The sequence below is a fragment of the Struthio camelus genome, chromosome 13 (assembly GCF_040807025.1).
Source record: "Struthio camelus isolate bStrCam1 chromosome 13, bStrCam1.hap1, whole genome shotgun sequence".
Taxonomy (NCBI): Eukaryota; Metazoa; Chordata; class Aves; order Struthioniformes; family Struthionidae; genus Struthio; species Struthio camelus.
In genome coordinates, this window is record NC_090954.1 from 814,676 (window position 1) to 830,310 (window position 15,635).

The window sequence follows — 15,635 nt, forward strand, 5'->3', positions numbered from 1 at the left end:
CTTGTTTCAGACTAGCAACCCGCAGAATTCCCTGCAAATTCTGGTTACGGCTGAAGCAGCTTGGGGCTTCAGCTTCGACGGGAGGTGGTGGGGCGCGGGGAAGCAGGGGGTGCCGACGCTGTGGCAGCAGAGGCAGGAAGGTGAGACTGGAGCACTGCACGCCGAGGGCTGGCTGAGCTGTCAGTCACCGATCCCTCTGAGCGCCAAAGACCTTCCTCCATTCCCTTCATTATCCCCTGGCGTTTTTTATAGCTTTAGGGCACTACTTCTTACAGCAAGAACAAAATGTATGCTGTTTCTTTGTGCCTCCTCAGCAACGAACACAGGTTCTGAACTGTTCCCGCTTAAGTCAAAGGAATCTTTTATCCCCCACTCCAGGAAGATCAAGTGAGTTTCATGTATCACAGTGAATTTATCTGGAACCAGACCTCTGAGAGCCAGATCCAGGGAAAGACTTAGGCACGAACAATGATTAAAAAAATATATACCTGCTCTCCGAAGTAAAATCCCGAATGAAGTGCTCAAGTTCTGTATGTCGTGCCTGGCGGAGCAAGGCACAAAACCTCACATGTAGACTAAAAAGAAATCTGGAATTTGCCACGAGTGAAATCTGGGCAAAGAGAATTGTCTTAGCTCCAAGTCACCTGAATCTAAGTGAAAACATCTAGGCGCAGCTGTGTCTCCATGCAGAGAGGAACTGGGAACAACCGGGGGACAAGTGAGAAGGATCAGGCGCTGCAGATCCTCCCGGTTAGCGTCCTCAGGGGAGAGAAGGAGCATACAGGAGCTCTTGTTTCTGTGACAGTCATTGCAGATTTGGGGGCTAAAAGTTCATTTAGGATTTGTTTTACATTTTTAAGCCCTTTTTCTAGACCTGGCTGAAAAGGGCAAATGCAGAATTGTCACATAAGCACAGCAGTCACAAAAAGTAAAACTGCAGTGGCACCTTAGCCATTTTAAGAACAAGTATGAACCCGATTTCCCTTCCAGAAGGGAATAAGCAAGAAGCTACAACTCTGTAACTGTAAGATAGTCACTGGTGAGCAGGAACACAGAGTAAGTGAAGCTCAAGCTAGGTTTGACAGAGATGAGAGAGGATTATCCCATTTCAGAACAGCTTTAGGAGGCTTAAATTTATGTTTGTTCCATGACGGAAAACAAAAGGTTTGTGAAATGGAGCGAGTTTGCAGTGTCCAATCTGGAACGGCAGTGACTGGGTTTCAGTTTGGATCTTTCCTTTCCACGAGCGCAGTCTCTTCAGAAATCTGGACACCTTCATTTTGAAAGCGTCATTGCATTCGGTGTGTCAAAAATTAGTATTTTAGATTTAACAACAACAGCAAAACTAGTATAACTCAGCAAGGTTTTGCTGAAAAATTCCAACGAGCCCCAGGTAAAGCAGACGTTGGTATTCACGGGTGGGCATGCGATTTCCTGGAGGACGGGGAACAGGGACTGTTACAGACGCCGGAGAGAGGGAGGAAGCCGGAGTGGGATGATTTTGCTGGGGGCAGTCCGGGCCCCCAGACCTCCGCGAGACCTGGCCCCGCTCTGTGCCACGCCAGCTCCGGGAGTCCCTGCTCGGCCCTGTCCTGTCCCTGCCGGAGAGCAGTCGGGGCGCCTCGCCCCCTCCCCGGCGGCCCCGGCCGGTGCCTCTCCGCGAGCAGCAGCGGCGCAGGCGGCAGGAGCCTCCGCCGCCGCCGCCGGGACGGGACGGGACGGGACCCGCAGCCCCCTCCGCCCGGCCGGCCGAGCTCCCTCCCCGTCCGGCCGCCGCGGACCGGGCCGGACCGGGCCGGAGGGGCCCCGCGGGGAAAGGCACCGGGCCGCGCTGCCAGCCACGCGCAGGAACGAGGGAAAAGATAAAAATGCGTCTTACCTGGCTTATTTATATAAAAACAACCGAGCCATGCCCAAAAACCCCAGGAGCACAAACAACCGCGCCTCACAGAGGATCTGCTGAAATCCTACTGGACAGCGGAGAAAAGATGCCGTCTGAATTGCCTTCTGCCCTTTTTATACCACGGTAGGCAATTAATATTGCATCACCCTTATTTTAAATTTTCAAAACCCACAATATAATGTAATGGCATAAGGGCATTTATTATTAAAGGACATTTGATTGGGGAAAAATCATTGGGGCTGATTGGAAAAACACGGAGCGAGGGAGCGCTCTGGCTTCCCGGCGACCTACAATTAAAAGGCTGGATATGTAAGGTCCTTTCCTAATGGGGGAGGAGGGTGAGACCTGGTCTAAGGTTTGATGTTTGACACTCATTGAAATGCTACAGTGAAATATTCAAAAGAGGCTTGTGCTTCGATCATTAATTTTTAATCGTTAAGGTGCTTCTGGGAATCATAAATAAAAGCCTTCCCCCCCTTTTTTAAACAGCATTAGCAATGAACCCGTGATAGATTTTGTTTCGGGGGATTTTTTGTTGTTGTTGTTGCTGAAGTCAAATCGGAGGGAATGCAGTCCCGCGCGTACCGCGTCCGCAGGAGGCGGCCGGATTCCCCCCCCCCCGCCCCCCCCGCCCCGAGCCCCGGGCGGCGGCGGCCACTGGCAGAGGCGGCTGCGCGGGCGGGCGCGGAGCGGCGCGGAGCGGCGCGGAGCCGGGCCGCCCCCCGCGCCGGGCTGCCCCGGGGCCGGCGCGAAGCGGTGCGCGTCCCGCTTGCCGGGGGGAAACGCACCGCGGAAAGCTTTTCGTTGTTTCTGCACTCGTAATTTCTTTTCTTCTGGCGTCCCGGCCGCGGTCAGCACGGGAGAGGGGAGGGAGGCAAGAAAAGACGCGTTCTCTTCGGGTTGAAAAATAAAGCCTTTATTCCAGAGTCAAAGTGAGGAACAACGTTCGTTTCAGAGTTTTTCTCCGAGGGATGGGGCGGACTAAATGAGTAAACGGTGAGAGCGGAGCAGAGCACACCGACACGCAAACCGGGCGGGACCGAGCCCCGGCGGGCCGGGCCGGGAGCAGCCGAGCGGCTCTGCCTGCGGGCGCGGCATCCGACAGCGGCTCTTCTCGTCCTTGATCAGAGTCCGCACCCCCGGAGGAACCGCGACCCCCCGCTGCCGGCCCGCCTCGGCTCCGCCCGGCGAGCGGCAGCGCCCGGCGGCCCCGGCCCAGCCCCCGTCCGCCGGAGGGCGGCGGGCAGCGGAGCCGGGCGCCCGCGCAGGGCCGGCCCGTCCCGCGGCTCAGCGGCGCGCAGCCGTGCCGTCGGGGGCGGCTCGGGACGCGGCGCCGCCGCGCAGCTCCGCCGGGCCGGGGCCGGGGCCGGGGCCGGGGCCGGGGGCGGCGGGGCCCGGGGCCGCCGCCGTCAGTGCACCGCCGAGTACTTCATGCGCTTCTGCTTCTGCCGCTGGTTGCAGAACCAGACGCGGACCACGTTCTTCTTGAGGTCGAGCTTCTCGGCGATGGCGGCGATCTTCTCGGAGGAGGGCCGCGGCTGGAGGGCGAAGTAGGCCTCCAGCGAGCGCTTCTCGGGGGCGGCGATGGACGTGCGCTTGCGCTTGCGCTCGGCGCCGGCGAAGAGCTCGGGCTTGGCGGCGCGGTCGCGGTGCGCGGCCTCGGCCTCCTCCAGCCAGGCCTGCAGCACCGGCCGCAGCGCCATCATGTTGTTGTGCGACAGCGTCAGCGACTCGAAGCGGCAGATCGTGCTCTGGCTCAGCGAGCCCACGCCCGGGATCTTCAGGTTGGCCAGGGCCGCCCCCACGTCGGCCTGGGTCACCCCCAGCTTGATGCGGCGCTGCTTGAAGCGCTCGGCGAAGGCCTCCAGCTCCCGCGGGTCGGACTCCACGTCGGGGAGGCAGGGCGGCGCGGGCAGCGGCGGCGCCGGGCCCCCGGGGGGGCCCATGCCCATGGCCAGGTGGCCCATGGCGCCCAGCGGGTGCGGGGGCAGCGGGGCCGGCACGGCCGGGGGCTCTCCCAGCCCGCCGACGGCCAGCGAGGGCGAGAGGTGCTCCAGGAGGTCGCCGTCCAGGGCCGGGTGCACGGCGTGGTGCGGGTGCGAGGTGAGCGCCGCGGGGTGCGAGAGGGCCACGGCGGAGGAGGTAGAGGTGCATGGGACACTGCTCATGGTGTGGTAGGTCGCGTCCGGCTTGAACGGGTGGCTCTTGCCGTGGGAGACGATATCGACAGCCGCCAGAGCCTCTGCGCGGGCCAGCAGGCTCTCATCAAAGCTTCCAAATATATTGCCCTGGAGCTGCAAGCAAGAATGCGCATAGTGGAGTCAGTGGGGAATACTGTCATCTCCGGATTAAAAACCTTCCCGAGCACAGAGATTCCTCCTCAAAGCTCAGGTCATAAAAATTAATATGAAGGCAGAAGCTTTGCTTGAATAGACATGTGGATCAGAGACAAGAGTGAGAGCGAGAGGGGAGAGGGGGAGAGAGAGAGAGAGGTTCAGAGATATGCGATTGTTCTGGTGACATGAAAAAAACATTAAGCAAGTGTCTGTCAAAAAATGTGCCTTAAAGCAGTAATTATGCTTAATCTACATACCTGCGGGGCTGGGAGGCAAACTCTGCGCATAGCCTCCGAGCTGGAGTGCAGGCTGGAGTACTTGGGCTCCTGGAGGGCAGCGTGCATGGTGAACGGCTGCTTGGCGTTCATGGCCATCATCTTTGCACACCTTGCAGGTAGGCAGCCCCTGACATAGATTCAGGGTTGTCTCTCTGGCTTGCCACTGCCAAAGTGAGCTATTTTCAATGACAGAGCTTCCCTCTCGCTCGCTCGCGCTCCCCCCCCCCCCACCTGCTTCTTCACTCATCTTACAAGCTGCCTGCCAGGAACGGGACCCGCGCCCTGCGCGCAGGCGTGCTGCGCCGGGAGGAAGAGGAGGGCAGCCCGGCAGCCCGGGCGGCGCAGGCACCGCGAGCACCCGCGCCCCGGCCGCGGGCCCCGGCGGAGCCCCCGCGCCGCCCTCGGGGAAGCGGTGCGCGCCGTCGGGGCGGCCTCGCCCCCGCCGCTGCCCGCAGCCGGGCTTTGCTCGGGGGGGCGGGGGGGGGGCCCGGCCGAGCGGTGCCCGCTGCCCCCCCGGCCCCTGCCGGGCTGGGCCACCGGCCCCGGGGGCAGCGAGTCCGCCTGCCCCGCCGCAGCCCGCCCTGCCGCAGGGTCGGGCCCGGCGCGGCGCGGCGCGGAGCGGGACGGCGCGGAGCGGGGGGAGCGGGGAGCGGGGCCAGGCCGCCCCGCCGCTTCCGCACCTCCCGTTGGCCCAGGGGAGCCGCGGGCGGCGGGCGCGGACCGGGCCGCCGGGCTCGGAGCGGGGCCGCCGCCCTGCGCGGGCGCGGAGGGGCGCGGGCAGCCGTCGGGCACGTCCCCGGGCCGGAGGGCGCGCTGCCCCCGGGGCCGGGACTGCGGCGCGGCCCCACCTGTGCCCTCGCTGGCCCCTCCTGCTGATCCGTGCAGCGAGCCCTTCCCCTAACACTGCGTCCGGCCTGTCCGGGGGGCACAAGGCAGCAGGGCCCGGGGCGAAGGGGTGGGAAGGAGGGAGGATTTCTCCGGGCTGGGCTGAAGTTTGGGCCAGAGGGACGCTAATCCCTTAAGGACGTGCTGCAGACTGCTCCTCGGCCCCGCCAGCTGCTAACGGCAGCACAGGTGGCTGGGTTTCTAACTCGCTCCTAGGGACCCTCTGCTCTCCTTTGTCAGCCGCACCACCTCTGGGGCAGTCAGCAGGGTAAGTCTGCGGGGTGACCCTCCTCTCCAGTGGCCTTCCGTGTAGGAGGGCAGGACTGGAAGGGACCTCAAGGACCTGCGAGCACCACCTTCTGCAGCTTGGGTGACTCCAAGACAGGCTTTGTCCAGGAGGATGCCGCGAGCCTCCATTTCAGGACTGCAACGCACAGAACTTCAGCAATCCTACGGCTTCTAGGACAGAAGTTCAGACCAAGCCTCCACACAAGAGACGAAGGGGCTGGAGCCTGGGGCATTAGTTTTGCTGAGGTGGTGCTGAGAAACTAACCACTTGCAGGTCGCAAAAAATCACCTCTGCAGACCCGCACAGAAGTCCTCTCGGCCCCCCGGTTTGCTCATCTGTTGCCGCCATTTACACATGCGGGGGATAGGCCGAACAAGCCACAGTGCATCAAAGGAAAAAAAAATATTTTCTAGCTCCTGCATGACTAATAGAAACCCTAATGCATTGGCTTGATATAACAAAACTATGCCATAACAAACTTGAAAAGCAAGCAGTGCTCTCGAGCTACCCTTGAGACACCAACAAATCAAACACCCAACGACTCAAATCACAAGCTTGAATTTCTAACTGAAGGACCACCCCTCCTGTGTCATCCACTCCCCTCATGTTTCTACATTAATTTTCACTTGGGATTGCAGTCTCCATTTCTTACCCAGGCAAATCTCCCACTGAAACCAGAGAAGTAGGGTCAGGCCCTGGGTATGCAATACCTGCCATACATACCTGTGTTACACTAGAGGAAGGACCTGGTGGGAGTAAAATTTAGTTGATTTCAGCATTTGTCAACATTACAGTGGGCAAAGAGGAATTGTGGATAAGATTTCTGTTAAAATTAAGAAAAGCGCTAGGAAATACTTCCACTGAGAAATTTGTTTGCATAGGAAATCATGAGAAATCTATCTGTATGGGTAGAATACAGAGCTTCTTAAATGTCTTACGTACAGCTTCAAGTTCCAGAGCGACTCTAAGATTCCTTACCAGACTCGCAGCTTAAGTCTGTGGAAATAGATTAGAGTAATACTAGCACTGTGCTTTTCTGAGTAGCTGAAATTACTCTGCAAGCGTGCATACAGAGTTGGCTGTGAACCTTTATAATGACTAATACTAAAGCCTGTAACATATATTACAAAGTAAAAGAGAGTAAAGTAAGCTCAGAGATGCTAAGTATTTTAAACTCATAAGCTGGCTAGTGAATCGTAACTGTGCCATGTTCACATACATTTTGTGGGCTGGAAACATCTGATCCTTGACTCATTACAAGAAAACGAGAAAACACAGAAAACACCTAGAGAAGAATAGTCTTGAAGTGGGCATCATTTTACTATTGCCCGGTTATTTTATTTTTGATTTCTCATCATTTTCACACATCTTCAGACTTTACTGGACTTCGATGGTCCGCAAACCATCAAAATAATTTAAATATTTTGCAATTGTGAAATTTCCAGTTCTTAAAAAAAAATACTGCTAGATGTAAAGTGTCCAAGGGCTTTATGAGTCTTAATAAATACAGAATAATAGCCAAAGGAGTTGCTCACTTGGTTTCCTGATGAATGTACTAACTTTGATGTGGTGTCCAGAGAAAATAAGAAGTTATACTTTTGTGATAAGATGCCTTTCATTTAGGAGATACCACCAAATATACTTGTAATATCTTGCCTCTGGATCTCCAAGCAAGTGAATTTACAGTCAAAATGGCAAGAAACAATGCCTTTACAGTTCATTCCAAAAAGATTCACATTGTTTGCTACATGTATTTAGAGAGATACTCTCCTTCTCATAGAGGCGGGAGCCTAAACTGAGCTACTGGGACAAGAAGCTAGCTGTGAAACATTATAGAAAAGAGTAAAGAGATCTTTATAGAAAAAGTAGCTTTTGCAAGGTACTGTGGTCCTCTGCCCGTGGGACCCAATAGCACAAATGGGAGCTGCCTGGCTTTACGCTGAAATAAACAAATAAAGTTTAGAGGGCTTTTCACCCACAGATCTTAAACTGCTACAGTGCAGGAATAAGTCGAGTGCTCCCTGTAACTTGCCTCCTTCTGCACCTGGGATCAGCACCGCAAGACCTGCCCAGACCAAAAAGAAGACGTCTCTCTGGAGCAAGGCCGCAGGCGGTGGAGGATGGAGACAGGCCCTGGGGGGTTGAGCACCGTGCCCGTCCACGCAGGCTCTCCCTCTGCCAGCACCAGCGCGCCCGGCAGGGGCAGCGCCGTCGAGCGAAGGGGGGCGCTGAGCCCGTCGGGGGATTCACCGGCCCTGGTTGCGCTGGCTGCGCTCCTGGCAGGCGGGTTGGGGTTGCTCTGCCCGAGCCGAGACCACCGCGGGGGCAGCTCCGGCGGCAGCTCCCGACCGGCCCCGGCGGAGGGGCCCCCGCCGCCCCCCGCGCTCCCAGCCGCCAGCACCGCGGACAGCTCCCGCCCGCCCCGCCCCGCGCCCTCAGCACCAAGGACAGCTCCTGCCCTCCCCGCGCCCCCTGCGCGCCCCGCGCCCACGCCTCGCCCCGCGCCCACGCCTCGCCCCGCGCCCCCTGCACATCGTCCCCCCCGCGCACCGTGCGCACCCCACGCCCACGCCTGGCCCCGCGCCCTCTGCGCGCCCGCCTCGCCCCGCGCCCCCTGCACATCGTCCCCCCCGCGCCCCCTGCGCGCCCCGCGCCCACGCCTGGCCCCGCGCCCTCTGCGCCCACGCCTCGCCCCGCGTCCACGCCTCGCCCCGCGCCCCCTGCACATCGTCCCCCCCGCGCACCGTGCGCGCCCCGCGCCCACGCCTCGCCCCGTGCCCTCTGCGCGCCCCGCGCCCACGTCTCGCCCCGCGCCCACGTCTCGCCCCGCGCCCACGCCTCGCCCCGTGCCCTCTGCGCGCCCGCCTCGCCTCGCGTCCCCTGCGCCCAACGCCCCCTGCCCGCCCGCCCCGCGCACCGTGCGCGCCCCACACCCACGCCTCGCCCCGCGCCTCTTGCGCGCTCCGCGGGGAGGGCGGGCAGCGGCGCGGCCTGCAGCGCTTCCCTCCGCGCCCGAGGTGGGCGCAGGGGGCGGTGAGCCGGCTGCGAGAGGCGCGGAGGAGCGAGCTGGCAACACAGCTTCCTCCCTTCGGGGCGGGGGGGAAATCGGCGTGTTGTCGCCAAGCTCCATGCCCTGATTTATGATAAAAAATTTAAAGGAAATCATTTATATTTCAAAGGGCCTAAATAGCTGCATGAAAGTTTTATCTAAAGTGGCGCTATATTTATAGGCGGTCCTGCTATGTTGGAGGTAATTAATAGAGGGATAAATTTCATGCCTTTGTTTTGTTTTGCTTTTAATACTCCCTTTATTTAGTGCTCTCTGGTTAACGTAAATAAATAGGAGGATACAAACGGAAAGCTGGATATTGAGCTCGAGGTAGTGCCTGCTTTTCAGAGGTGCCTCTCCCCCTCCCTGGCTCCCAGAGCATTTGCATTGGGCTGACACTTTTTTCCAGCTCTCTGCTGTTACCTTCCTTCCCTTGCAAACAAGTCTGAAATGGAAATGTCAGAGACCTCATTTCCCCGTTCGCTCCTTGCAAAACTGAAGGCACCGTTTGAATGATACGCAGCAGCTCAGCTTTACGTGTTTGGTCAGAGCTCGGTTTGCGGTTCATGTCACAGCTCAGGCCTGTCTTCTACCCCAGCCCACCCCAGGAACACGTTTTCTGACCGCTCATTTTAAGTACAGTCTTTTCCTTCCCTCCTGAAGGCAGTTGCTCTGAAAGAAACAGGACTGGCTAATCTAGCTGCTTATCTCACGTTAATTAAAGCCGTGAAATATTGATGTTCCTGGCCCTGTCTACTGATGTTACACCTTACAAACAGAGGAGAGAAGTCCAAAGGATAAACAATAACAAGTTAAAAGAGCCCAGATGGTTTCCCATCAGAAACTATCTGCAGACTCAAAGGTGTCACTGCAATAGATTTGAGAGATCATTCACCTACTGGTAAATAATTAATAGTATTTATAAAGAAAAAAAAAGTCAAAGCCATATCCTGATGAAACATCACTAGTGACTCATTGGAAATCTGAAGGTAAAAGTCAGATTAAAAGCATTTGTTATACCCACAGTGATATTTTATTTTTTATCACAATTCAAATATTTTAATCCGTTTTCCCAATATATCAAAATTTTCTGCTCTCATTCAGAATTTAATTCAAACCCCATTGCAGTCCGTGTGTTGTCATTAGGTCCTCAGTTTCACTGTATAATTTTGTTGAAAATTTATATAATAAATACTTGCACATACTCAGGGCTGGCAGGAAGCTTTGTGACATAAATGTGTGTTATTTAACACAGTATTCATTCTAATATGCTCTCTACAGCAGACTGTAAACAGTACCAGCAATTACAAGCATAAAGCCAAAATAACTTGCCTCATGAATTTTTCTTTAATTGCTAATTATAACAACCACATAATTTCTTGCCAATCTGGCTCTTCTGGAAGGATACAACTACAATAGTTCACATTCAAAGATCTATGCATAAACTAAACTGTACATAACTAAGGAAAATATCTTTTCCTTTTTTTCACTGCATGAGCGAAATAACAAAAACGTACTTTTTGTTTCCCGCTTTGGAGCATATGATCACCGACAGTGACCATCATGAGTCCTGAAAGGGGAAGATTTGTTTTTCATCCACTAGCATTTGTATTCACTGTGTATCTGACAAAGAAGTAATATTTTTTAGGCCTGATTCAAGATTCAAGTGATAAGGTAAGTTCTACCGCTGAGGTACAGTGCGTTACCACACACTGTACGATACTGCTTGAAGGAAGAGTGAAGAGCGCTGACTTTAGAAGATTCATTCAGAATATGGGTTTACAAAGCATATTTCTAGTACCGCGAAAGAGCAAGCAACGCTCCGCACAGCATGATATGGCTGTTCCACTGCACAATCTGATCGAGGAAATAGCTAGGATTACTCAGACAGTCAATTATTCATCAGCTAAACGGCCAAGCATCAATTACCTGGCTTGATTCTCTTATTCATTAAGGAGATTGAACAGCCCAACTTCACAAAGCAAAAAGAAAGTTGCTAAGTTACAGAAGCTACCTGGCTCAGCAGCGAGGCTGTACAGTGTCAGACTTTCAAAGGAAACCAATCTTACAGAGAGGAAGTCTGATAGGCTATAGAGTAACACACTGTGCTCGGTTTTTAGAGAAGTCCACACCTCCTCAAGGTTGAAAGTGACAGGGGGGTTAAACAGAGAGGCAAGAGTTGGCATGAGTTTTAACTCCACCTTTATACGGATACAGTGAGAGGTTACCTGGGGTCTTGAACCAGAAGGAAGAAAACTTGAGGGGAAAAAAGATGGTGCAAAAATATTGTGAACAAGAACCTGAAGGGTTAAGGGAGGACTATCTTCATTTTAGGGAGCTTTTAATACAGATGGGGTTGAAATGGGAACTTGTCCTATTTCAGTGCAGAAAAGCTGCAAGTAGTATCATCACCTCAAAGCTACCATTCAGCAAATTTCCTCAGCAGAGTCCTATGTCACAGAGATCTTAGTGGCAGTTTGCAAGAACAAAGCACATTTCCCTTTTTTTCTGAGCTCCCCATCCCTCCTGAACTGCTGCCCCAGCCAAAACTGGCCAGGTGCTGACAAGCTCGGTAACTTGCTGAAGATTACCACCGTCCACCTGGGCAGCTGTAGAAAAGAGGTTTCATGTAACTCTTGCAGGGAAGCCCTTGAAGCTGTAAATTCAATGCTCATGTCTTTAATAATCATGAAGGACTAGCTACTAGCTATGAAACTAAAAATAGAGTCAATTAGCATTCAGCAGCACATCCCAAAGCACACTGGTAAAACCCCCTAGTTCCAAATCACTTAACTGCGTGTGGACAGTAAAAACAAACAAACATTTCTAGTGGGTGTTCTGCATCTTTCTTCTCCTCGACATATGGCTCCCATTGCAACCGGAGTTTTGCTGATCCACGCTTGTGCACAGCTCAGGGAAATAAAGGCTGCCACCAACCCAGGTGTTTCTGCCTTGGAAAACCAGATGAAGACCCTGAGCCCTGAGTCTAGTGAGCTGTGCTTGACATAAGAGATGAGGTGGTGATGGACAACAGTGACTGTGTCTGCGCTCTCCTGATCGCTGCAGCACGTAGCGTGCACACGGCAGCACACACATCGCAGGATCTATTACCCGGCAGGGCGGTTCAGAGATCACCACCGCAGCTCTGCAGCACTGGAGGTTCCCAGTATCCCAACCTGGAAAAGGATCTTCAGTGAATAATGTGAGGAACTGTAGTAGGACAGACAGGTCTATCTGACATACAGCTTACCTTGAAAATTGTTGTAGCCTGGAAGAGAATAATCAAAACAAATTGAAGTCGTAAAACTGTAAACTCATATAGTTTGCACGACTGAAGGCAGTGTCTCCTAGCCATTCTGTGATTGCGAGACTATCCTTTTCATGGAAATTTGAGAAAATAATAATAATAAAGGTAGAGCGTTTCCTTGAGACAAAACAGCAAGCTGCTTATTAACCAGAATTTTCCAGTAAGTACTTGTGTCATCAGCCTTATTGATCTGTTCTGGCAACAACTGTTCCTGGGCCATACACTTCAGCTGTCGTAACTGAAACGGATCAATAGGTCGTGTTGCAAACAACAGGCTTTCCTGGACAACTGAGGGCAGTTGCATGTTCTGACACCACCCAACGGCTCCTGGAGATAGTTTACCTCGCCGCAAATAGCAGTTCAGCTAGTGGCGAGGGTGCCCTGTTTTCACGCTGTCTGTGGATCTTGGTGCTGATTTGTTAAGAATAGTGTGCACAACTAACCTAGACTTCAACAAGCAGTTTTTGTTACTTCTCTTCTCATGCCATATCTTTCTCTCCCGTGATTTGCCTTTTGCTCCGTTTGTAAAGTACCTCATGCCAGCTGACCTGGCTAAGACCTAGAGAGCGTGTGTGCAACAGGCCAAGGAGGGAAACCTGTGGGCCTGTGATTTTAAGTGTTGTGGAAAGAGGAAGGACTAAATTGGAGTCTTATTTCTTATGGTACGGGAAATAGCAGTGAAAATTTATCTTCCAGTACTCTGTCCTTCACTGCTGTTCATCTCAGCAAGGGCGGATTTCCTCTGCAGAGAAGGAAAGTCTCCAGGCCAACTGAGCCATTTTTGCTTTGGCGAACGGAAGAGCTAAATTTGCTGCAGATGGAAAGAGAGGAGGATAAAAATGATTTCTGCTCATCTAAAAATCGGCTGGGACTGTCTTATCTTCTGATTATCAGAGATTACTGACTAGAATCCAGGCTAGGCTGATAATGACAGCAGTCAACTGCAAAGATAACTAATAGTCTCTTTTAGTCCTTAGAGGAAACCATTCCCCTGTCCCAGGGAAAAATGACAATTTGGAGTTGACCGTTTGTGATTTACATAATTTGTGGGCATTTCAGAGCATTGCAAGGATCAAGAAACACCACCGATGAGCTACAACATTTTTATTTTTGTATATATTATTGTGCTTTGCAGTGAGGTATAAAATAATGATGTTCATAACCTAGCTCAAATGACCCCTGAAGGCGAGGCATCTGGTTTAATGGTGACATGCTAATAAAAGCAGAACAGAAGTGCCCTGGACACCCGAGATGCTCTGGAGTCATCCAGGAATGGTAGGTCATTGATCAGGGTATACTGCAGGGGAAGGAGCATTGCTATAACTGGAGGGCCCTACAAGCAAAAAGCAAAATTAAAATTGGATAGGAAATTGGATTTTAATTGGCTGTTACGTTATCTGACTAAATATGAAACAGGCGCATGAACAACGTGACTCTAATAGCAAATACATTCATCAATAGGAGTTTATAGATAGTTTTTAAGAATGTACATTTGCTTTAGACACTACCGGGAGGGATTTTTCCACATTTATTTCTCAGTATTTCCCACTGTAAAACAAGACAAATGGGACATTTAAATGGTAACCCATAGGAATACGCCCGTGGAAGATGGTATAATGAGGCCAGTGGTTGAACATTCATCTAAAAAAGAGCACCAAGGAATTACTTATGGTTTGCATGTTGATTTATATTAAAACCTCTCTCTTTTTGTCAATCATCACAAAAAAAAAAATCCCCCAAAACAAAACAGATTTCACTTGCTGTAGAAAGTGCCAGATGCATGCAGGGGAGCTCCGAGAAATCCAGATTTTAGATATGTTTCTGGTCACAAACAGTGGGCATGGACTGTTCTAGAAAGCTAGGTGTTTTCTCCCGTATTTTTAGTGTGGAAGGTGTTTGTCTACAGATATGGAGAAAGCATAGAAAAAATAATGCCTGCATGTATTTTTAGAGATTATCAAATGAATTATATGAAACTGGAATACCATTTCCTAGTATTAATCTTAGATAAAAAAAATTACAAGCCTGCAGTATTAGAACAATACTGTGGACAGATTAGAAAATAAGAAGTGCCCAAGCTACACTGGAACTTTAAATGCTTGTTTAGCGGGAAGTAAGCAGAACAAACATCCTGCCTTCTAGCAGACGCATTTGGAAGACGGATGCAATATCATTTTTGAATTTTTCAGTAAACAAGGTTTTGATTTGAGGTAACAGGAATGCAAGATGCCAGACAGTTCGTACTAACTGGGAGGTCTTCCTTGTACTCATTTGTCGTGTGCATGAATTATAGAACTTGTTTCTTGTATCTTTCCCAGAAATTAAAATTGTAACAAAGGATACATTGGTGCTTGTTAAAAATAAAAACTATCCATTTCTGATGAAGATGATATGACCACCATGACAATATTTTGCAAAGGGGGAAGGGGGAACTGGGGACTTATCTGTCAGATAGTTCTTTCTTGCTATGCTTGCTTTTAATTCTAGAAATATATCTAAATGTAGTCTAACAAGACTCTGTTCCACAAGAAATTAATGAGGAACAAACATTAATTATTCATGTCCTGAAACAGTAGGTCTGCTAATGTTTCTGCTAATCAACAAGTCAAACAGCTGTATCTTTATAAGGGCAATCTTGGAGAGTATGAAAAAAGAACAACATTGATACGCTTTACGTGACTGCCCCCAAAGTTTTACATTTAGTTTTTACATTTCTCTAACATAAATGCAAATTTCTGCTATTTCTAAAGCCATCCATTGCTATAATATTGAATTGAAATACATTACAGCAAAAGATCAGCTATGGACTTGACCAAACTTGACTGAAGCTACTGGGAATTCCTCTGTTGATTTCACTGACCTTTGGATTCAGCCCTTCCAAGGAAAAATTAAGGTAACAAGACAAGAAAAAAATAAACAGGGAACAACAAAGATTCAGCTACACAGATCTGAAGTGGAGTCTAAATATCTGAACAAAACCTGCATTAGGCATTTCTGGTCTGTTGAAGCACAGTTGTAGATCAGAAGGCTCATTGCTTTGTCTTCAAAGACAGGAAACATCCAACAACATGAAAAATGCAAGCCATAAGTAGGTTTTAGGACTTACTTTTCATGCTGTGCATTTATTTGGGTGAATGCAATGAATTGAACCTACATAAATGATGCTATTTAGACATTTGCCTAAGAGAACTCACTTAAAAATTAATCACTTGGTTTAGGAAAAAAATCAAAACATAATTAGAGGACAAGTTGTTTTCAAATAAGAGCTTGGAAAGTGAAACAAATTTTTAAAATATTTTTCCTCCAAAGGGACAGAGATCATGTAGCCAAAAAAGGACTCAGAGTCCTCTCGTTTTGCTTTGCCAAAATTCAGCAGGCCAAAGTTTTGTTTTCAACTGCTGTGAAATTGTTTATTTCTTGAATAAGAGCTGTGAGGACTGTACAGCATGTGTTTATGCACACAGACTCTTGAAAGTCCACCATCTAATTCAGCTAGTGACACCTGCTTCCACACTCAACCTGAATGAGCCACAGGATGTGTAAAATGCAGAAATACAGATGAACCCACGTTCCCCAGCAAAATCCAAC

General features: G+C 51.2%; 1 protein-coding gene across 1 annotated transcript; it reads right to left on the reverse strand.

Annotated features, from left to right (window-relative positions):
- Positions 1-3,312: 3,312 nt before the first annotated feature.
- Positions 3,313-4,616, reverse strand: POU4F3 (POU class 4 homeobox 3). The gene is made up of 2 exons (XM_009679302.2): positions 4,497-4,616; positions 3,313-4,197 (listed from the first exon to the last, which is right to left on the reverse strand). Exons 1-2 carry the CDS (start codon positions 4,614-4,616, stop codon positions 3,313-3,315), a joined length of 1,005 nt encoding a protein of 334 aa, XP_009677597.2.
- Between the last annotated feature and the right edge of the window lie 11,019 nt (positions 4,617-15,635).